At 37.2% G+C, this 24,629-nt stretch overlaps 1 protein-coding gene across 1 annotated transcript in view; it reads left to right on the plus strand.

Moving 5' to 3' along the window:
* ZNF385D (zinc finger protein 385D) overlaps positions 1 to 19,852 on the plus strand; it is a 66,193-nt gene extending 46,341 nt beyond the window's left edge. Inside the window, exons 3-6 of the mRNA XM_010082770.1 lie at positions 11,554 to 11,787; positions 13,705 to 13,883; positions 15,167 to 15,268; positions 19,406 to 19,852. Coding sequence (XP_010081072.1) covers positions 11,554 to 11,787; positions 13,705 to 13,883; positions 15,167 to 15,268; positions 19,406 to 19,639 — 749 coding nt within the window. The 3' untranslated portion in view covers positions 19,640 to 19,852. The remainder of the gene's footprint in view (positions 1 to 11,553; positions 11,788 to 13,704; positions 13,884 to 15,166; positions 15,269 to 19,405) is intronic.
* Positions 19,853 to 24,629: the final 4,777 nt, after the last annotated feature.

The following is a 24,629-nucleotide window of genomic DNA, read 5'->3' on the forward strand; positions in this document are numbered from 1 at the left end:
TGAAAAACTTAATCATAATTTTTTTTATTAACTGCTAGATATTAAGGAGGAATAAGCAAGAGGAGGTAAAATACACTCTTCATAAAAAAACCCAGCCCTCCAGCAATCCCCCAGACTTTACGCAAAATTATTCTGGATTAATTGTTTTTAATTATATGCTCTAGTTGCTACTGGTTTTCCCTTTTCCCTGTATATTCTGCACCTCAGTAGTCTTTGAACTGGAATTGTTGAGATAAGGCATTATAGAAGTGCTAAAAATATTACTTTTTATGAAGGAAAAATGGATTTTAAGGAAAAGTTACTGATGCTAAACTGAGTGAAGACAGGGCTGTGTAATGGTGATCTGATTGTTGCAGAACTGTGATACTTTGGACTTGCATGTTCATTAACAAGTCATTATGTGTCTGAAAGGCTGTTGAGGCAGGCAAATTACACCAATTCACCTAGACACTGTATAAACATGTATATGAAAAATACATTCAGTTATTCATAAAATAGCTGCAAATGCGGGCAACTATCAAATATCTCGGTTTGTTTTGTTAGACTCTTATTCATATATTTTTCTCTGTTATAATGTACACGGGAGACAAATATGACAGAATGAAAACTAAGGAACCAGCAGTATAGTATATTACACTCCTAAAGAGAACTTTTATTTTCTCTCTTTCTCTTTGCTGAGAGCTAACGCTGGTTCTGAATGATGTCGGACCTAGTGATGTCTGAATAACTGTCATATACAAGAAAGGAAAAAAATTTAACAGAGGGAGCTAGGGTATGATCTGGTAAGTGGTGTAGAATTTGCAGCCACACTTAGAAGGGAAGCTGAAACCACTTTTGTTGCTACTGTGTTATGTTGTTAGGCAAAGAACTGCATACAAAGGAATGTGTGGCACATGTACAGAATGACAACTGGGTTTACCAAAAAAAATTAATAAAAAACTGTAATGATGCTCATTAATATCCTCCCCTACTGGAAAGCAAAATGTGAAAAGACCAACCATTACAGAACTAGCACAGACAGTTTGCAATTATTAGCAGCCCTGCTCCTGTTGCAAAGAGCTGTTTTCTTTAAATGTCCCTCCATGACATTTCTTCTGAACAGATTGTAGCTCTCACTTTGCCTGTGACTAGCCTCTTAAGAATCACACTACTTACAACATAGCTGCCTTCACTCAACATGACAGAACTTTTGTCTTTCCAAATACTGGACAGAACTATTCAACAACTATGTCACTATGAGTATTAATGTATGTCCCTTTTACTTTTCCAGATAATGTAGTCCTTTAATATCAGCCTTAGAAGAGAATGCATGAGAGAAAGCCAAAGCATAGCAAGAATTAAATGCCTCATCTGAGATTCTGCAAATGTTTACTAAAGCTAGTCTTGTGCTGCCATTTTGATGCTAATTTTCATTAATATGCAGCTGTTCTCATCTTCTGTCACTGCAACCTAAGAGCAGTGATTTCCTTGTTAAGGTCTGTTCTGATAGCTTGGTGTCCTAAAATACAAACCAATCATTGTTTTATGTGTAATTGGTTAAATCAAATATTATATTTGGTTTTGTAAGCTTTGGAACTAGGAATAATATCTATGATTGGTGCCATTATGAAATGTATTTGTGATTTTCACTGTTTTACCTGTGTGTAAAAGACTTTATATAATTCACCAGAAAAACACCTTTGGACTAGGAAAACATCTCTTCTTCCATTTAATTCTGTGGAGAACTTGCCTGCTAAAATTATGGTAGTGACTAGACAAATATCCCAAACAGCAAAGCACTGATAACCTCTTTGCTGTGTGTGTGTGGATGGTGCCAGGGAGTGGACTGGAAGAGAGCAAAAGAGGTGTTTCAGACTCTTCTCACAAAGAGAAAATTGGATAAGAGGAAACTCACTAAAGTACTGAAGTAGACAGGTTTCTCTTGCTCTTTGCCTAATCCCAGGACCATCCATCTAACCTCACTGTGGTTTACTTAACATGTTTCTTCTGCCAACTAATGTAATTAAACTAATAGTTCAGTTGGTGGCAGGCTGCCTGAAGGTAGAGCAAAAACTGACACGATAGCCAACAGAGACTGCTAGTGTTGCACAAAATAATTGTTTTATTTTTTAAAAATGTAAGAAAAAAGCAAAACAAAACCTGTAAATCATGACAAGAACTATGATGACAGCAAGTTATTTAGAAATTGCTTGTCTGGGTTGTCTGTGCAGCTCTCTTTTTAAACAATATTAAATGTCTTTAACTGGAATGATGACACAGGGTATTTCGTAAGCCCTTTGTTCAGGCCTGCATCAGAAATGACCTGTGGTGGGTGGGAGAGGGGAAGGAGTAGAGAGGATACAGGCAGTAGTAGGAACATTTATTTTAGATGATAGAACCTGCTGGAGATATAAGAGCAAGTTAAATAGATGGTCATAGTAACTGCAGCTGTGAGTAGTAAAAGATTCTTTCACAGGCTCTCTGGAAATTGCAAGAGATTTCCTTTCCCTGGCACTCATTTGGGTGCTACTCTTGGGATGCACCTGTCAATTTATGAAACATGTTACCTGCAGAGCATGGTCAGCCAAAGGAAGAATTCCTTGTAAAAGGAAAAAGGACTGAAGAGGACTACTGAAAATCTAAATGGGATAGCAGGAAAGTCAAAACACTGATTTACTCTGAAGTTTAACGATAACATCACTATCATCTCCTGTCCTGTTCTCTCATCAATTCCATGTGAAATTTTTCCCTGCAAAATTTGGGCGTTTAGTATCTCAAGTACTTATGGAAGAGCAGTTGGTGGTAAGAAACCCATTGCTGATCAGTCCCCAGAACACATCTGCTACAGGATTTACTTATGGTGCACTCCAAGACAGATGTCTGAAAGAATATATGTCTTCTCACTGGTCTCCCTGCCTTCACTCCACTGAAAAAGTTACACAGTTACAACAGATACTTGTACAGCTTCTGACAATTCCTGTATTAGACACAACATTAGTTTATTGCCAAAGCCAGATTTACTAGCTCAATGTTCTCCAGTAAAGGAAGTAAGCTGCTGTAAAGGGAATAGCTTTAATTATTCCTGGATTGAAGACTGGAGAATGCCATGAGGTGTTACACTTATGAGGGTGGTCAGAAGTCAGAGTTCTCAGAAATTCTGAGCTGGATTCCAGTTGTTCTAATTTACTTCTAGGTTCTAGGACTATATATTGAAACTTAAAATTTAAATGGAGGTTTAAAAAAAGGACATTCAACTTGCTTAAAATGCAAAAAAATCAACTCCCTGCTTGAAGTGGAGAGCAATCCTATTCACTCTGCAGTGCAGTTCACTTACTTCTTTCCTTGTTCCATTTGATTAATGAAAGCAATGTATTTTCCTTCTGCCAGTGATTAATACTTCTCTGTGCTGCTTTGTTTTTGGTGGCAGATTGCTGGGGGAGAGATTCCACAGTAAATTGTTTTAGATATCAAGTTTTAAATAGGTTTTGCCAGCCTGCTTGTTTTGTGAAAAATACTTCTCTGTCTTCAGTGGTGTATAGCCTGGACTGTGTCTGCTCTATGTCTCTGTTAAAGAGAAGGGGAGTTCAGGAGAGCCCCTTTCAAAGCTCACTTCCCTCACTACAGCTGATAGTGCAAGGTGAAAGAGAACAGTGTGGCTTCTGCTTCCTTCCCCATGACTGCAGGGTAGGCATGTGGGGGCAGCAGGACAGAGGCTGAATCATAGTTACATGCTGGCCTTGATAACATCAGTTTGCTCTGCCAGGTACGTGGCTTGATTTAAAGCCCTAATGGGTGTTTGGTGAGGAGGTAATACTTTGAAGCCATTGCTGTTAGTGACACAGACAAAAGTTGCTCCCTGACTTCTCATTGGGGAAGTACTGCCTCCAGTAATGACCAGCTATAATTTGTATCGCCTGGACCTTCCTTGGTGATGAGGCAGGACCTATTTTTAAATAGTATTTTAGACTACTGTCTACACTAGTGATTCCAACAGTGCCAGGGATGTTCCTGGAGACAGGGACACAACCATCCATTCATTTCCACTGCTATAACTGTCTCTGGATAACTTCTGGCCAAAGCTAAATCTCCCAGATATCCCTAGGCAGAGTCTGGAGTTCAATACGAGCCAAGGAGCAACAGGCAATTCATGTGCAGCTGACCTGTTTGTGAGGATAAGAGAGTTTAATAATAACAGATGGGGACTGCTGTGCACGTTGGCCTCCATGCTGCAGAAAATTCATGGCAAATTTGTTTTACTGTAGTGTATCTTACAGAACCTTTTTCTTTAGTGGGTTTCTAGCTTTTAAAGAATTGTTTTCAGTTCCTTGGTTTTTACTGGTGGCAAACTCAACTGATGCTCAATTTCTGCTCATGCATTACAATTAACTACAAATATATTTTTGACTGTGTTTGCTTTTACTTAAAAGTTGGGAAATGCATACTGAAGCATGCACAGATGTAAAACCGGTGGCAGTTTGCCAGTATAGTGTTTGATGTTGCCAAGCATGAGAGACCTACGTATAGTATACTACTACAGCTTTCCTTCTATATATGTGATCGAACCACCATGTGCATGTTTTATTCCTTATCTTAAAAGCAATGTTTTATATTGCAGCCTCCAAAATAAAAACATAACTGTCAAAATGAAATCTAGCACACTGCCATATATATGACCTTCGAGTTAGAGTCAAAATAGCAAATATGTTATTTTAGCAGGGCCACTGAGACCACAATCTGCAAAAATCCTCTTTGCACTTGACTGTGAGGTCCGCCCTTTAAAAAAACACTTTGTCACAGTTTGTCCTGGTTTCAGATTGAATTTTTCACTACACAAGTCTCATGAATTAAACAGCAAGAGTAGCTTCAGCCAGTGACACGTTCTTCCCCTACAGCTCCTTATGTGGGGACCCTTTCGCTTGCAGCTGGAGAAAGCTGTTTTTCTTCTGCCTGGCTGAAGAGAAATCTATGCAACAGAAAGGACAGCTCAGGGCCCAAACCCAGTCATCGCCAAGAGTTGCTTAAAACAGATTGAAAAAGAAATGGTTTCTCCTCGTCATCTCCTTTCCTTCCAGTCACGTTTTTGTCAGCTACTTTTGCCTGAGAACCCAAAACTTAGACACAGCATGACATTTCCCTACCTTCCTCCTTCCCTTTCCACAGGCCTTTTACCCCCAGCTGTTGCTGTTGCTGCTGGCTCCATTCAATTAACCTCAACAGGAATGCAGTCATCCCTCTGTGGTTAAGGCTGTTCAGGATTAATGAACTGTGTTTTAAACCAAGGGAACTGTTAGTAAAAATGAGGTATCATTTCATTAGGAAATTGTGTACTGCTAATTAATGAAGAAGGTCATTTTAGGACTTGGCAGAATTGGGTCTACGTGGAGAAAAAAGAATCCACAGAGCAAATATGTGAAGTTTGTTGCTTTCTTTCACTCTCACTCTCTCTTTTGTCACCTTTTGTCTCCCTCCCATCCAGTCACCACCAAGGCTTATCACTGGGAGGCATGGAGCAGAGGCAGAAATAAAATGAGGCCACTTATTGTAGAGCCACTTGTTTCTTCATCCTTTGTTTCTGCGTGATGAATGCTGTGTATAATGTGATTTATTTAAGTGTTAAAAAACAGGGACTGGTCAACATACTGAGGTCATTCCTTCTCCACTTACCAACCAAGAAAATTCCTGGTATTTTCATGCTGGTCCTGGGAAAGTTTGCAGTCCTCCTGGTTCTCAGTAGTGTTTGTTGTATACATTTGAGGAAAAGCTTGGGTGATACCTTAGAAATGCTCAGCCTTTCACTTTCTGGATATCAAAAGCAATCATGACGGACACATAGACAAAGCAAAGTAACGAGGATCTTTAGTAAGAAAGTGACTGACAAGCCAGGGCAGTGACAGGGGGAGATAAAATAGGTCGATAGCTGGTGTTTGAAAAACAAGATCAGAAGAGGCAGCTTATAAAAATTTTCAAATTGTGTTCCTGTTTGGTCATACACAGCTTTGTTTATTACTTCAGAGTTCTTGACTCTTCCATTATTGCATATGAATTAGTATCCGTACTGTAAAAGATCAGGTAAATACCATAAATTACAAGGTTTCATGTTGCTTCACTGGAGGAGGTCTTATCATAAAGTAATGAAGTACACAACTGTCATTCAGATATTTGTATCTTTTATGCCAAAAATGTGTGATGTATGGTACTTAACTCTCTAAACCATGCAGTTGTAAGTACTTTTTTCTTACAAAAAAATTACATGTGTCCTTCTAAGTTCTAAAAATATACTACTGACTCTCCAAGTAAAAGATATACATTCTGGGAAAGATATAGCTATAAAAAATAGATTTAACACAGGTTTTGAATGTAAACTAAGTCTAATGACTGGAATTTTCATAATACGATACTGAAATAATTTTCTGTAGAATATATTGTAATGGGCCAAATATCAACCAACCACAAAATATGCGAGTTTGCATTCTGCACATATAAAGGAGGAAGATCTGATGCATTTGAGTCAAAGTTCCTCGAAGTGTTTTGTTTAAGTGCCAGAGCCAGCAAATATGCTAGCACATGTGCTTGTGTTTTAGCATATGAGTACAGAAAGTCAGCCAAGAATGAAAAAAAGTCAGTTGCATAGTTATTTTTGAGATGGTACTTTGTTTTTAATACACTCTGCTGTTATATTTATAGATTTGAAAGAAATTACATCTTATCTTCAAATGTAATTACCACAGAGGACACGGAACATGTGATTTTCAAAGCAGCCCAAGGAAATGGATGACCTGGTTCTTAGTAGGCAGGAAAATAATATGCTGAGACTCTTTTGAACATGCCAGTATTGAGCACCTGTACGGAAGCATTCTGTTACTTGATGCAGGTTAGCTATAAGTGAGCCAGCTGACAACATTTCTGCAATACTAAGAGTATAGTGCAATGCTTATAATATAGTGAAATATTTCATATCAAGTCCTGTTTGTCATGAGAAAAAATGTGCAGTTTCTGCAGGGGGTTTTTCTGGGGATTTTTTGTTTTTTCCTGGACAGCGTTATGGGCCAAATGCTCAATCCTTTTATGTCAAATGCAGGATTTTATTTAAATGAGACCACAATACATGGGTATGTGCTAAATCAGATATTTTTAAATGTGTGCCACTTGAGATAGTGGAAGAAAAAACACGTTCATGAATAGTTGTGATTTGTTTGAAGTCAGAGCACTTTTCTCTCTGTGGGTCTATTTATAGTTTCAGGATAAGAAATTCTTACAGTTAGTAGCAGGAACTGATGAGTGAGACTTTCACATACTCAGAAGAAAACCATGAGTTGCAGTTTTATGTTTCCTCAGCCTAAAGAAAATTCATGAGTTTTGTAGCTGGGATATAAAATTAATCTTGCTTCTGAGGAGGACCTTAATCACACACGCAGTTTTCCACTTGAACTGTGGTATCTGTAGTACTGGAAGGAGTCAGTTCTCACAGAATGTTTTTCATCTGGCTTTGTCTTGTTGAAATAAATATTTTATTTTGGCAGTGAGCAGGATTAGGTTTTAATGTAATTTTTTGGTATTTTTAATTTTTGTTCTGTTGCTATATTAAGACCAAGAACACAAATGGATTATTTTGAATCCTGAAGTGTTCCATTTTTTGCTGCTGGAGTCCAGTTCCATACAATATTAGCAATCAGCTTCTATGCCAAAGCCAAGCGGCGACAGTTGCAGTAATGAGTATTTGCTGCAGGCCACTGGTATGAAAATAGCACAGCTCTGCAAGCCTGCGTCACCAGAAACAAATCTTACATTTGACTGTGACTGATTATCCAGCTTGATTCTAGATAATTTATTATTGAAATAGTTCTTAAAGGACTGTCATAATATAATGTTAAGAAATGCTGATTCAGTCTTCAAGGCATAAATTCAAATGCCTTCGTGCTCCTTTTTGGTGTTGTGGTTTATGTGGTTTGGATTTTTTTTTTAATCTCTTGTACCTTTAATGCTGTACTCTCTATTTAGGGCACTGAAGTGTGTACAGGCAGCACCACTGTAATATATTCAAAGAGACACATGCTAGTTAGTTTAGAAGTTCTGGTGAGAAGAGGATTTGAATTCCCACTTTGTAAGCTTACTTGACAGCTTTTAGAATGTTTTCTCCTTAATTCCTGCAGATAATTCTGAAGTTTATATAAGGAGGAGCAGCTTTGCATCTTTAAATGTGTTATGGCTTTTAGATGGGGAAATTGAATGGTTTTCTTGTATATTTTTGTATGTCATCAATGCGTGTGAAATATGTAATGTATTAATATAGGGCACTTTTTGAAAGTTATATGAGCAGAATATATGCTCTGAACCTTGATATTTTTCTTAGTTGAAGATTATGCTGATGACATCTACCATTTTTAGTTTGATTTTTATATACAATGCTGCTTTCAGCCATGCATATCAAGACACCCTCACAAGGGAGAGCATAGTTGATTGCATTTTCTTTTTGCTTTAAAAAAATTACATGGTAAAACATCAGATCAACATAGATATAGGAGGTCAGATACCTGAGGCAGAACAAAATCTGCAGTTATTTAAGCTTTTTTTTTTTTTTTTTTTTTGTGCATTGCCTCAGTTTTTCCTATGGAAAATAAAGAAATTATGATCTATATTTTGCTTAAGGCAAAATCCTGACCCTTCCACTGCAAAGCTGGTGATGGCAGTTGATGTACATATCTAATTTCCTGCAAGATTAGAATGAGCACCAACCTTGCCATCAATCCTTAGAGAACGTTACTGTCTTCTTTCTCTTTTTGTTCTCACTCCTTGGTGCCATCTGCCCTCTGCCTTCCTTTTCACCAGGAAAGTACATTAGCTAGACCTACTGCTGTACAGTAGTCCCAGGATGAAGAAACTAAAGTTTCAAAAGCAGTGTTATGTACTGCTGGGAGTAGGCTTTTGAGGAAAATAATTTTACTGCAGCAACTTTCAACTGAAGGAAAGCCAATATCAACACAGGTTCTCTGGGATGGGAAAGGAGTGACTAGTTAAATGTGTACGTCTGTGGACATATCTAAAAAAGCTTCGTTTTCTTATCAGTTTCCCAACAAAATATTTAACATTTCAAAATAGTGTTTTTCTTTTGAAACATTATTGTTGGTCTGTAAAAAATAATAAATAAGAACGGAACGTTAAGCAAGGTAACATCATTCCTTCTGCACCAGTATTTGACTTCCCCAGTACCTTCAGGATATAATCACCTCCAGACTTACTCTCAGGAAAAAAAATACTTTGATTAGACCTTGAATGGGACCTTATTTTTGCTATATACTTTAATGCCTGGCAATATGTAGAATATTCACATGACAAACTCTGCTTTCTTGGTTTTATGAATAGTAATTTTTAAAAACCCTCTGGGGGAATATGTAGAAACATTACAAAATACACAATTTGTAGAAATTAATAGGGCTTGATGGGTCGTATTCCCACTGACTGAAAGGGGATCATGCCTGGGTTGCTCTTGCAGATCCTTTTCCGGACAGTTTCAAGCCCTCCAGTGGGCAGTATTTCCAGATCTCTGTAGACAGGATATACTCAGGCTTTACAAGTTTTAATATTAGAAAGAATTTCCTGATGTCTAATCTAAGTCTCTCTTGTTGTAACCCAATAGTCCTTGACCTGTTACGAGGGATCAGGGAGAAGACTTTATTGTCTTATTTTTAGCTACCTTCTACAGATAAGAAAAATGTTGTCAGCGTTTGCCCTTCGTCTTCTGTATCCACAGTCCATATTTTCTACACCTCTAATTTGTTTTGGCTTCCTCCCTTGCAGCCACTCTCCTGTTGGTTTGCATTTGTATTGCTGCTGGAATAACAACAAAGCAAGTAATTGTTAATTTTTGATGTTACAGTCCTGAGGCGGGACACAGGGTCTCCAGTGCTGATTAGAGGATAAAAAAAATACTTCATAAATCTCTTACTTTGCACTTTCAGTATGGTAGGGGTGTTTTTCGTAACACAATGATGTAAGAGATCGGTGTTCCTCTTGTTATCTGCTACTGAAAGCTTTTTCTGAAAAAAAAAAACCAAACAAAAAACCAACCCAAAATCAATCAAACAAACAAACAAACAAAAAGCAGTACTGGGGCTGTTCATCACTGTTTTAATAGATCAGATTAATCCTACTGAATATGGATTTCTTCAATTGCCTTTACTGAAAAGCATCTATTTTTCCATTTCTCCAACACATTAAAATTGTTTTGAATCATGTCTCCCAGTGTGTTTGCGCTTGCCCCCGGTTTGCTAATGTCTTCTAAGTTAATAGGTGCATTCATCATTACTGAAGTTGTTGAACAGTATTAGTCTGGAACACACCTCTGCAGCATCAGTTAGTGGTGTCCTTCCTGCATCACAGAACATACTGAGATCTGTAAGCTAAATAATTGTTATTTTGCCTGTTCTAATAGGCAGTAGAGCACCGCTAACACCAAGCGATGCAAGAAACCAAAATGAGCTGTCTATGGTGGAAAATACCCAATTCCAGGACTATCTCAGTAAAGTAACTAAGATTTCTTACCGGGGAAGCTGCTAATCAGTAGGCTTGATATATAACAAAATAAAATGCTGCAAAGGCAGAACTGCTCCTGTCCCTTGTCTCCTTCTCCTGTCCCTTACTTGCCATCTTCTCCACTGTCTCAGTGATGGATCTTACTGTCCTTTACCCTGCTAAGTACTTAAGTACCGTATGATTCTGCCATATCCAAATGTCGTGTGTATTTTACTCAAACCACAAAATCATTGTGTATTTACTCTCTTGGATTTGAAAACTACAGAAAAACACAGGTTCTTAGATGCAAGCACTGGGTTTCTTAATAGATTTAGGTATATAATATGCTTACAGTTTTTCCAAACATACCACTGATACACAGAGCAGAAATCTTATTAGTGTTTGTGTAGGTCTCAGTATAGAATGTTGTGTATTTAACTACTCTTATTAGTGTATGTTGTTAGTATGCAATAATAGATAATAATAATGCATGGATGAATGTATTAATAATTAGCTTAAGTAATTTAATATTAGTTCTGGCTAATATCAAGTGAATTATCAATTTATTGTTTTATTATATCAGATATCAAGAACATACAATTATTTAATTTTTATTTTTATTAGTACAAAATGTTAAAACTCTAGCTTGGCTTCTCAGCGTAAGTATTATGCAGTATTGTAGCAGTTTATGCCTCTAAAGTGCTGCGTACAAATTTTAACTGCCTATTGTACTGTTAATTTACATGACCCCTTTTAGTGGATTATCTTTCAGTTTTACATTACAGTCTTAATGACCTGTCTTTTCAGTTTATGAATTCTATATTTACTGGGTGTTAGCAGGATGCAGGAGACAGAATATGTGGCATTTTGATACGTGAGTACTGTATGTTGTAACCACGCAAAATACAAAGAATAAGGTCAGATTTAGTTCATTACCATTAGTCAAACCATCACAGGCACGATCTGGCTCTCTGTGGGTTACAGCATTAGGATACAAACAAGCAAATGCCAAAGGTCAGTCTTTTTTTTTTTTTTCCCCCTTCCATCTCCTCCCTTTGACCACAGACGTTTCCACAAGGACACCAGCAATATCAACAACGACAACCGTGGAAGTCCGGAAGAGCAGTGCTACGACAACTGAGATCACCTCTAAAGTGGAGAAAATCCCCACGACAGCCACTAGCAGCACCACATGCCCTTCCGTTGAGACTGAGGAAGAAAAAGCAAAAAGACTGCTGTACTGTTCACTATGCAAAGTCGCTGTCAACTCTGCCTCACAGCTGGAGGCGCACAACAGTGGTGAGATGGAGCAGTGCTTGCTTTCTTCCTTTTTTTCCTTCTGTCTCGAGAGCTCTGCAATTATCTTCCCCTGAATAGATTAGATCTCTTGCAGTAGGGGACAAAGAGGTGGCAGAAAACTGGCAATTACATGGAATTCATTAACTATTAAAGAATAAAAATGACAGGCAAAGAGGCTTTCATAAAGGGGGAAGAAAGGAATTTGTTGCATGCAAGATACCCATTTTCTTACATTTTAGCTTTTGCAGCTTCCAGACCTTTTAGAGCTAAATGACAGCTCATGCTTCATTACCTTTGGTGTTCAGAGTTCACATAGGGTTTTTTGTGCCAGTTAGCAAACTGAGTATGAATGCCATTAGTTTTGTTTGAAATCTAACAAATTAGGGCTGAAAGAGGGAGTGTCAGTCAGTCAGAGTTCAATGATGAGAGACAGAACTCTTAGATCCTTATTGTCTGTTAATAACTTGTTTAAATTATTTGTATTTTTCTTTTGTTTTCATCAACCGATAACAACTGCTGCATAAGGGGGTAATTGCTTACCTCCATCTTTCTTAATTTTTAAACCTTTTCTTGTTATTAGAGCTAGTAGCATCAATAGGAGTAGTAGAGAGTAGTAGAGAGCCACCATTCACAGTCACTATTTAAGCTTCTTAGTGATTTGCTTTGTGGTGAGCAGGGTTGAACGATCTTGGGATTTAATATGGTGGCAATGACCACCTATAACAGTCCTACAGAAGAACTTCTGATTTTGGATTCAGGGGTTACCTGCCAGCTAGGTAGACAGAATTAAGAGACAGGCAGAGGTTTGAAATACAGATACAGAGATGATATGCCTGCAGCAAAATGATCAGTCGTTTTATGGCATATTAAAAAAAGAAATAACTTTGGCATGCCTATAGAATCCACTTAAATTAAAAAGGAAATGGTAATTTGTTGGTATTCATGAGAAACAAAGCCTAATCAGTTTTGAATGCTGTGTTTGCTGTATGCCAGATCTTCAGCTAGTGAAAATTCAAGTTCCTAAAGCTGTACCCATTTAACCTATTTAATTTCATATGAGAGGTAGACTCTAAACATTTTTCTGAGCAAGATGAGAGCTAAAATATTATTCTGAATATTTAAATAACAACCCTCCAAGTTTTTGCTGTCTGTGCTGATAAACTGTGTGTGTTGTATGTGGATGCATACAACAATTATCAGTGGAACACTGATTCTGAACACAGTAGTAGTCCATTATCATCACAGACTACCTGCATGGAAGTCAACAGTGTAAGCAATTGTTCAGACTGAATAAAGGTAAAACAATAGGACACTGTTGTTTTCTATCCAATCTTTATTTTAATAAAAAATGTAAGTGCATTTTTCTCACATGCATGTTTCTCCCACGTTTTGGTTTCTGTCCAGGCCATTAAGGATCCATAGGTTGCTGACAGAAACTCTGCCCCCTTTTTGATTTGGAGACTAAGTAATTAATCACAGATTTAAGTGTAAGATACCTAATGCATACTGCTTATCAATCCATTCAGGAAGACTACAAATCAAAGACAAGTACATCATTAATAGCAAAGTTACTCTTCCTTTGCAACTACAATTCAGGTCTTATTAGCAGCAGGAGTTAATGAGAAAAGTCACACCCATTTAACTTCCCATCAGGATACCTGATTGTGCCACTGCTTACTGGTGTGGCTGCTTTGTTCTAGTGCATTACTTACAGATATGTAATTTAATTATTAAATATCAGATGTGAAATACTGTAACACTGGTATGAATCTGATACAGACAAACACAGGCACATTCCAAGGATAGCACATGGCACCAAGCTGAGATTCATATGATTTTCTTTTAAAAAGAAAATTTAAAAATGAATGCAACCAAATTGCCAAAGTTGTTTCTGTTTCCCATTTCTAATGTCTCCAGGGACTAAGCACAAAACTATGCTGGAAGCTCGGAATGGAAGTGGAACCATAAAAGCCTTTCCCCGGGCAGGCGTAAAAGGCAAAGGACCTGTGAATAAAGGAAACACAGGCCTTCAGAACAAAACATTTCACTGTGAAATATGTGATGTGCACGTAAACTCTGAGACACAACTGAAACAGGTACTCAGCTAGTTTGCAGAGTGTGAATCCTTGGCTGTTCTTTGTTTTCATGGTGATAAAGTACCAACACAATCAGTGTGTCAGTCTAACAGTTTGTATCCAAATGGAGCTTACAGATTTTGCCCTTTGTACTTGTCTTTCATGCTGTATGTTTTCTTCTGGATATTATTTTCCCATGCACAGAATATATTTGCTCAAAAAGCTCTTGATTATGTATATTTCTTAAAGGGTTATAGAAGCTGTAAGCTGCAACGTTACAACTGTCTTTAGACTACTATAATTGTCATAAGCTAATAAACCCTGCCATTTAGTGTACTACATGATATTTGCCTTTACAACAGTGTGGAGTTGGGTGCAGCCAGTATTTTCACAAAACACTGAATAACCTTCTTAGAAATGCGGGATGGAGAGGATTTGTAATATTTATTTTTTTTTTAATCAGTGTTACTCTGTAACTGAGAAGCATGACCTCTAAATTGCAATTATGCTAAGTTTATGTTCAGTCATTCTTCAGATGAACAAAGCCTTTGTTCTGAAAAACAGTTTAATTCCATATGCCTTTTGGAATTAGATACTTGTTAAGGAATTTTACAAGAATGAAGATAAATTCTGTAATGGATAATAGCAATACTTGTCTTCTGCTTGTCTTCAGGAAAAAAAAATGTCCAGTCCTTTGTCCTTTTTTTTTTTTTTTTTTTTTTGGTGAGAACGCTCTTGAAAATGAAAATCAAAGTAAAAATATAGTTCTGAAAAAGATCTCTTACATCTAATAGTGCAATAAGGTCTGGGTAGAAGGATTCTTATAAAATCGCATAGATTTTATGAAGGGATTCTTAGGGATTTAAACAATTTTGTGACCTTCCCTCTGCCTCCACCCCTGAGTAGGGGATGCTCTGCTGTCTAATATTCTTCCAAGATTTTGTAAGCAGTGGATTGAATTGGATGGGTGCTTTATAGAGACAGGGAGGATTTTTTCAAAGGCTTCTATCTTTGACCTAATTCAGGTCTTGTTGAAGTTAACAAAGGTGAGAAAATAATTGACTACAGTGGAAGCAGAGTTGAACTGAGCACTGTGGAGAACCACAGTCCCAATATGTGATGTGCAAAGGATCGTTCAAATTGGAACAGACCCTATTCCTGTCCGTTAATGAATTAGTCGAAGTAATGCTGTTGTGGAGAGCAGTAGACTTCAGTATTGGAGCACCCTTGTGTAAAGCAGTACCTGAATTGATCTATTAAAGAAGTATAATTCTTTTTTTATTTTTTTTAATGTATTTTAACAGCACATAAGCAGTAGAAGGCACAAAGACAGAGCTGCTGGGAAGCCACCTAAACCTAAATACAGCCCTTACAACAAACTCCAAAAGGGAACACATCCTCTAGGGGTAAGCCAATCACCTTTTAATTTTACTTTTATTTTAACCCTGCTGAATAGAGTATTTAGAAAATGTATGTAGAAAAATGTTTAAAATAAGAGGAATAATGTAAGCAATGGGAGTATACAAGTGTCTGAATTAGCCCTGGAAGGCCCAAAAGGGACTTTTTGTATACTTTGATGGGTGTGGACTACCCGTGGGTCCTTGTTTTTGTAGCTACCCTGAATAACCTCAGAAAAGAAGTTGGCTTCAAAGGTCATTAGAGAGCAAGGGATGAAAGAAACATCCAGATGTCAAACAGGATTTTTCCAGTTTTCACCAAGGACAATAGTGATGAAATGACTAAATAAAACTCTATGAAACATAAAACCTTTATTCTATCCTTTTTTAGAAAATTATTTAGATAACAATTGAAACAATTTTAAAAATCCATCTCTCATTTCATTCCACTCAGTCTCAGGATGGTTCTGGTCACATTTTTGACTGTCAGGATAAACTATCAAAAACGCAGTTCTTACAAGTTTCAAAAGCTGAGAAAAAAAATTAATTTTTAATAAAAAACCCTGCTAGGATCCTGCAATTCATTAAGAAACAGCTTATATTGTGGGTGGGATAGTGAAACATCTGACATTTATCTCCATCAGATAAACTGCATGATTGTTTTATGTGCCATGGTGTTTTCTAAGGGTTTATAGCTGGTTTTGGCAGAGGAAGGATGTTGATTCATTGGTCTCACAGAGATCAGCCCCTTATTCCTTGACCATCTTCTCTAATGCAGGCAGAATATGCAGCTTTTTTTCTCTGTGAAAACTCAGTTCTCTTTGACTGAAAGCTCTTTTCTTTACAACCAAAAGCGTGTCCTTGTTGGGGCAGCCCTCGTGAGTGGTATATGCCCAATTCAGTTGGGTAGGAGCTTTCCTAGATGTTGTAGCATAATGCAGTGCACTGTTCTGGTAGATCCACTAGTAAGGAAATAGCCCATAGGGTTTTCAGTAATCCACCAGGAAGACCAAAGTCTACAATACATATAAGCTATACTAAAAGGAATAGAAAATATGTAATTAGGTAAGTAGGATATGGAATTGCTAAAGCCTCTCTGAGAGGATTCTTGTTATTCCTTTAGGAAATTCATTGTTTCCCAAGGGCTGAAAATAACTAGTACATTACTGTTGCTGTTTTGCATAGTTCTCTATTTGCCATTTTATGTAGTGGTGTTTTCTCAGAACTCCAGTCAAGGGTCAAGGTGATTTAGTTGCTGCACAGACAAATCAAGGCAACGTGTCCTTTTCCTGATCCCTCACTCCCAATTGCTCACAATATGCAAGTCAGGCCAGAGGTGAGCAAAGAAGCAAAGGGGATTTAAGAAGGAAAGAATGAGTTATCAATAAATGAACAGATATGTATAGTAAAACAGTGAGAAAGGAGAAGAGCAGTTCTCCATTTAGTCTTTTTGGTTTTGAATAGAAAAAATACCAAAATTACTGTCACTTGAAATGCAGAATGACATAGCAACAAGCCAAGGATTTGCTAGTTTTGCTTTGAACGTAAATGTTTTTGATGAGCTATAGACTTTTTCTTTACTCTCCATTAATTTTTCAAGTCCTTTACTGTCCCTTAATTTACTTAATTGGAAAGGAAACAGAAAGGAAATGGCTATTTTACTCTTAATGTTGACCTTTGTGTTAATTAGTACTTGCAGAGATGTTTGAAATGAAGGTGCAACATACTGTATGTATTAGATATTAGTGGTTTTGCAGCTATCTTGAAATCAGAAGCATGTTGATAAATTAACTGAAAAGCTATCTAACTTCATTAGGAGTTACAGATTCCTCCAAGAATGGCAAGATATTTCTAGGCTTTTAATATATAGTCACATAAGATCTGTGTTCTTTATGACAAAAAATGTATGAAGATCACCAAATTTTTTTTCTACAGAAGTTAGAAAAAGGACATACTACATTTTCATAGCTTTTCTAGAACAAAAACTTTACAATGGTGTGTTTTCAATATCATTTGTACTGCTTTGTCTAGTCTAGTTTTGCATGCTTCCGAGAAGGAAGCTTTATGAATTCCCACAGTACTATTTCAGAGTTTAAGAAATCTTGTAATGTTGGGACCTACTTGGTTCTTCTTTAAGCAGCATATGTCCTACATGTATAAAATACTACACAGGAGAGAAAGAGGTTATCAGGTGTTTGATAGTCCAGACTTTCAGCAATAAAATAGCTCTTATGAAAAACATCCTTAACTGGGAATTCTAGACCACAATCAGAGTCCTGTTGTTTTGGCCTGGGTTGTTGGTTTTTTGTTTTGTTTTTTTTTCACTTTGTACTCAGGATTTTTTTTGCCTCTTGTCTGTTCTAAACAAGGCTGAAAAAGCCTATTTACTAAAAAATGTAAGAAAGGAGGAAAAAGTCAAATGCTCAGAAAGGAAGAAGACAGCTTGGATCAGTGGGTGTAACACTAATCAAGGAAAAGATCAGATCGTTGCTTTTCATAAGCACCATGAGGAACTTTGTATATAGCATCCATTATGTCCTCTGTTAAGAGAATCACAGAATCTGGTCCCCTCTGAGTATCTTTCCCAGATCTTTAAAGGACCTCGAGGCCAGCAGTGTTGCCAGTGGGTATTAGGAAAAGTCAAAATTCTGTATTTGTCTGGCTGGTAAAGAACCAACAGATCTTTTGGAATATGGTGGTAGTATAATGATGAAACTCGCTGTTGGTTCATGCCAGGCTACCCCTGTCCTTACTTTCTGACTGTTCACCCACCAAGGTACTGTTGAATGGAAAGTATCAGACTGATATAGTGCAAGTTAATTATTTGAAAACCCCTTTTAATTCAAGGATGAGAAATTGTGTTTCCCTATGAGAGAGCAGTGTCCATATTTACACCGAGATTTACCACAGCATGGTACATATATTCCGTATTCCATGTGTTCAATGACACATACTCAGGTTTATGTTCTTTGCAAAGGGCTTTGGGTTGTGCCAGGACACAGGGTTACCAAAAGTCCATCAGAGCCAATGGGAACTTTTCTTTGTCAGTAGATGAGGTCTCTGTTCTTATCTCAGAGTTATAAAACCAGAACAAAGGTATCCAGGCTCCTGGCATTTCATTAGAAACTTGAAATCCCATTGAAACTGCAGAAATCTATATGGACTACTCTGATGTTCATTTATATGCGTACCAAATGCAGATTCTCTTAAATAATAATGGACCTCTGTGAGTATTTTCAATCAGTCTGGAAAAAACTTGAGTTTATTTTTTTTCTTTTTGCAAACTCTAAATTAAGAGTTTTTCAAATTCTATTTGGTAACGCACAAGATTCATGATTTAAACGGTTTCATAGCAGAAGCCTCAGTGACAGTAACAAAAATAACATGATTTGGCACCATACTAAATGATACAGACAAAAGTTTTTCAGTACAACATTTTAAAATGTCTGCCACTTTTTCACAGTCCTTATAAGAATGAACATTATTCTAGTAAAATACATTTGAAGACTCAGCAAGATGACATAGAGCAGCACTCATAAAAGTCATCACTTGTTCGAACATATGAAACATTAGGAGATTTTCATAACTAGTGCAAGATAAGCTTTGTTTATTTTCTTGTCATTAGAGGCAGGAGATAATAAAGAGGAGCTAGCTGGAGGTCTTGTTTTTAAGTAGAACTTATATCTTAACGATAAAACCAAAAGTACCTTCTTAGTCAGACCAGGGAAGAGGATATGTTTTCATTCTGCTCTGGTTTCTATCATAAAGCAGTCGAGATGGAGATCTTTTAATTGATGGCTAATTCTTCTTTATTTAATTCTTGAGGTGTACATGCAGCTTGTCTTTGGTGCAGATTGCCCAGCCCCTTTTTAGGTTTGCTTTGACTTTTAATCTCATATTAAATTGTAAGTCTCAGTGATAAGGCATGAACATTGAAAGTCTTTGTCCCCAAAGAAATCCTGCTCACCCTTCTCCAGTGTGCAAGATTGTGTCTCCTGTCACAAGCCTGCAGCTCATAGTCAGTAGCCACTACAAGGCCTCTCTCACCTGATTTTGCACTTATAATCTTAAGTCAAGCTACCTGTCATGTAACTAATGTGAACAAATTATGTCTCTTTGCTTGTTTGTTTTCTCTCTTCCCCACAGGTAAAATTAGTATTTTCAAAGGAACCTTCAAAGCCAATGGCTCCACGAATCTTACCAAATCCGCTCGCAGCTGCAGCAGCAGCTGCTGCTGTGGCTGTGAATTCCCCCTTCAGTCTTCGCACAGCCCCAGCAGCCACCCTTTTCCAGACTTCAGCACTTCCTCCAGCACTCCTACGACCAGCTCCAGGGCCTATACGGACCACCCATACTCCTGTGCTGTTTGCTCCTTACTGAACTCCAAACAGGAACTAATTGTACTGCAATAATTTTTCAAATCAAAAAAAAAAAAACAAAAAAACACAAAAAAACAAACAAAAAAGAAAATCAAGAACATTGAACTATGCAGTGTTTATTTATAGTTTAAAGTATATATGAAGAGCCAGGACTTTTGATAGAGAACTGAACAAATTCTAAAAGGGGGAATGGGCAGTATTTTCTCCAAATGAGAACATTCCTCTTGAGTATTGATCGTTTTAGAACTGATATCCATCATTGACTTGTAGTGACATGTAAAAATTATGAAGCCTTTTGACTGTGCTTTTTGGCACATATTTCCCTGCAATGTCTTTCCTGCTTTATGAAACAACTTACAAATTTGTATAAAGGGCATTAACTGGTTCCAATGTACATAAAATACTTTATTCTGTAGATTAAAGAAGGAAAAAAAAAACACTGTGAATAGTAGTACCCTTACCAATCCTGCCAAATCAGCAGTTACTGGGTATTTATCTGAACAAAAGTAGATACAGTAGATGTCTTGTAAAACAGTAGTATTGTGTCTCTATCTATGCCACTAGGTTTCTAACTGAGTTGCAAAAGAGAAAATGAACAAATTATGTCACTTTGGTAAATAATCAAAAATGATTACAATAATGTGGAGCTGTTCCTGGTGAGCAAAAATTGTTTTCCTCAGCCATAGAAGAATAAGTGTGAAGATAATCTATGGTTAGGGCAAAGTAAATAATAAAAAAGGTTTAGTGAGAAAGAAAAAAAAAATCCAGATGCTGTACACAGGATAAGTGAAAATCCTGTTTAATTGAGAACATATGTGTACAGTGTGTGTATATTCAAAAGGTGTAACACAAACAGGACAGATCAGTGTTTAAGGCATGCCAGCGGACAGCAAAAAATACACTCTCATCATTAAACAGGCCTGACGCTTTAGTGTTGAACAGAGGGAAGACACAAATGGTTTATGCGTAGTCATAACTAGCAAATGAAAAGCAGGAGAGAAATCCTGGCCTCATTTAAGTCAGTATAAGGTTCCTCCTGACTGCAATGTAGCTGGAATTTCATCCTAAGAATGGCACATATTCTTTTTATATCACACCCGTGGGAGAGTCTGTAGATGCAGGTAACATTTTTTGCAATAGACTTAGTCTTAGAAACAGATTTATTCTCTTGTTTTATTTCCTACTGATGTGATATAAAATGTCTTAATATAGCTATAAAATGTAAACAGCAACACATGAGATACATATTACGAGATAACTGCACATCGTGGGTTTGGAACAAATACAACCTTATAGAATCGGAAGGGACCCTTGAATTCTGTAGCTGACCTTCATGTATGGACAGCTTAAAGCCTTATATGTTTACTGTGAGGCTTAAAGGAGTTTACTGTGTCCCTTTAAAGTAAGATTTATCAGGGGTATATATAGATATATTGTATATATGTTAGAGTAAGAAAAATAACTTATAAACAGAAAATCTACTATATAAAATAATTATATAACCATTGAGTTTCACATGTGGGTCATTAAGTGGTAAGTAACAAACAGCAGAGAAAAAAATAGACTTCTTGAATTTGATTCTTGCTGCCTGCTTTTTCCCATAGGGAGCTGAAAAGTACCTATTAATATTGCGGAGTGCGCTGCTGAGTCACATGCGATCACTCTGATGTGTAGCTAAGTCAAATGCCTACCATACATTTAAGAGGAATAAAATTTAAAAACATAATTTAAGTTTAGATGAGGAAATTATTTGAAAGATTTTATTAAAAGGTAGTAATGCAAAATATTGACCGTGTGGTTGCTATATAATACTGCCTGTGGTTAATAGGGACAGTTGGGACATATAGAGGATGGGAATATACAGCACTTTTGACTTGCAGTTCATCAGTGAGCCTTCTGTATACATTAGTATTTGCCATTTTTTAAACCTCTCTGCATTTAGATTTTATAAAAAAAAATATATAAAAAGAGAGAAAGAAGAGCTTCCATGGATGTCTGTGTCCAAAGAATTCCAAAGAGATGCATTTATTTATCTAGAAATATTAAAATAAGTTCTATATGATGTATTTGTATTTCATCCAATTTATTTGCAAATGTTTGTGCCTTGAAATTAAATGAGTTTTGGATTATATTTAATTCACTCCTATGTAGCCATGAAAAAGATGCAATGGTGATTTCAGGGCTGGTTACTAGCTGGATTGCTTTGGCCCAATTTCCAAAACAATGAGTATGAGTAAGTTCATGAAGCCAAGTTCAGGCACCTAAATAACTAGGGGCTGACATTTAAAAGGGCTCCCTACTCTACAGCTCCCAGTAAAGAGGCAGTAAACAGGCCAGCTAAAAAACCTGCACCTAACACTCAATTTAGAAAATGTTTCCTTTTATTTGGGTACATAAATATAGTGTAGTAAGGTTCAACTCCTCTTTGCAAAAACTTGGCCTTGGTCTTTTAAGCCTGCTTTCAACCTTCCATCTTTTTGCAGAAGTGCCATTGTCAGCTGTGTTCAGATTCCTCCTTGAATAAGGCTGTGCTCCATGAACCACCGATTATCTCCAGAGCCTTTTGTAATAGCTTGGTAAGAGCTTGCTAAATGAGCAGAGGAGGACTGGTGTTCTGGGAAAGGAGAACCTCTGGGCAGGCGATCTTCTCCCCGTGAAAAAAAAACGCAGATCGGAAAAGGGTAGATGCACAAATATCCTGTAGGCTCTTATGCACGGCCTTCTGGTGCATGGACATCTGCTGCACACCCTGCCATGTTGTTGTGATGCCATCAAAATCAACAGGCTGATCCTTGCCAAAATGTGGCCTGTGGCATGTATGGAGGCACAGTACTAAGGGCAGAGTTAATACAAGTTTTGCTAGAAATAAAAAGAGTGTCATTCCAACTACTTACATCAGCCACTTTGCAATGACACCTTCAGTTTTCTTGGACCTCTTTTGTCACAGTGCTCTATGGAACAGGTTTTTGTTCACACAAGTCTCTTTTAAATTTCAGCTGTAAACAACAAACTCAATTCTTTTTATGTCTCTTACTCACTACCTAATAAAGGATAAAGCCTAAATGTTAGAATGTATAGTGGATTTTCTCTGCCTTGCTGTTCCACCCCCCTCTTGGACAGTAACAAGTCAACATACCAGGATGTCAGCACAACAGTTTTGTTACATATAGATCAAGGAAAATACTGTCACAGGAATCTGATTGGGCAAGGGGAGATTCCAGTCGAGGGTATGTCCACAGCAGCTGACAGAGGAACTAGCAAACAGAAGACACTTTACACCTACTTGTCAATACATCCAATATGGAGAGCATTATATAAAAAGAAAAAAAGTGCCATCGTATTTCATATTACAGTAACACTCCAGGGCCAAGAGGAAGCCTAGAACACAAAGGAACAGATCATTTCTTCGAAGACACAGTCAATCACTGGAATAACAGTGTGAAATCAGCCTGCAAGGAAATGGCTGGGTACGAACTCAAAAAAACAAACAGGTTCAGGGATGTTTTCTTAAATTCTATACAAGGTGTTAGAGAATGACTATTCTGTTCTGACCCAAAGAGATGGTATTTTTGTGGGAGGGATATATATATATTTATATTTTTACACTATCTGCATTTTTCCAATTATCTCTGGCTTCAAACCTTTGTTCTGAAGGATCATCATTGCTCTGAACCATGAAATCAGTTACCTTCTTGAAAGCTGCTGTAAAAGCTGATGTGAGAGGTCAGTAAGCAAATGTTATAAATATGGTGATCTAAAATGAAATGGAAGAAAAAAAATCAACTGGCCATGTCAAGAAATATTGTATTTGAAAAGTATAGATCTTTATTTTAAGATAAAGTTATATAAAATCAAGAATAGCTAAATAAAGTTAATATAACTAGAAAAATTATATCTGTCATTTTAGTACTGGATAAATTTCATGTCTCACACTCATTATCTTCCAGTTATACCAGGAATACCATAGCTGAATGGACCTGCCCTTAGTCACTTCTATTCTAATCCCCAGTAGAGTATTGGCCCAATATCCCCTGAAAGCTGAAATCAGGCTTCTTAGGAGCCCCTGCTTCTGCCTCCTGTTCCCAGTAAATGCATAGGTTTTAGACTCTCTTCAAAACATCTTGGGGAATATCTTAATATCTCTCATTTTTTGCAAAAATAGATGTCATTTTGTGAATGTAAGACCAACACCGAGGACCAAGACCTGAAAGGTTTCCTCACAATTAATTGTAGCATTCTTGTGGCTGAATATGAAGCACAGATACCCAGATTGTTTGGCTGCACAAACCTCTCGGACAACCTGTGAAGTAGGAAGCCTAAACCGCTTTATAAGGCATCTGTTCTTTTTATTAACATAGGTGCCTGAATGTCCATTTTTAAAATTGACTTCAGCACAATGCAGGTTTCAGGGCTTGAAGCACATAATGCTCACAAGTAAATAACTGTGGGCTTCCTATTTACCTAGGTGCATGTGAACATGTGAGCTTATGCTATGTAAAATATTCCAGATTTTTTTTTTATATATATCACATGTTCCCCTGTTCTCATTTTTTATTTGTAAAGGCCATTACTTCAGTGCCAGTTAATCATAAAGAAGCTTCTGTGCTGGGCTTCAGTGTGTGACTGAAGAAATAGTAATACTAGTAAAACCTAACTTAAACAAGTTTGAATCTCAAACACACAGTTAAGGGTTTATCCAAGGACAAGAGCTTTATGCCCTCTCACAGCTACAGGTTTATTAAAATTCAGGACCATTTAGGAGTAAATGTAACTATCTGGAGGATGGTTATTACATACCCTGATCTGAAACGTCAGGGGCTCAAAGTCTGCACTCCAGACCGAAATTAAGTATACTATGAAAACCATAATGCTCTTAACCCTGGGGCTTCTGAAAGCTGTTGCAAAAATCTGTGACTTCAGCAGAGGCAATTTTTTGCCCTGAGTGCCTGAGGCCTTTTGCAGTCATGCTGTGTTCTGCAATTACGTGCCAT

Source organism: Pterocles gutturalis, unplaced genomic scaffold (assembly GCF_000699245.1).
Source record: "Pterocles gutturalis isolate BGI_N339 unplaced genomic scaffold, ASM69924v1 scaffold3000, whole genome shotgun sequence".
NCBI classification, from domain to species: domain Eukaryota; kingdom Metazoa; phylum Chordata; class Aves; order Pterocliformes; family Pteroclidae; genus Pterocles; species Pterocles gutturalis.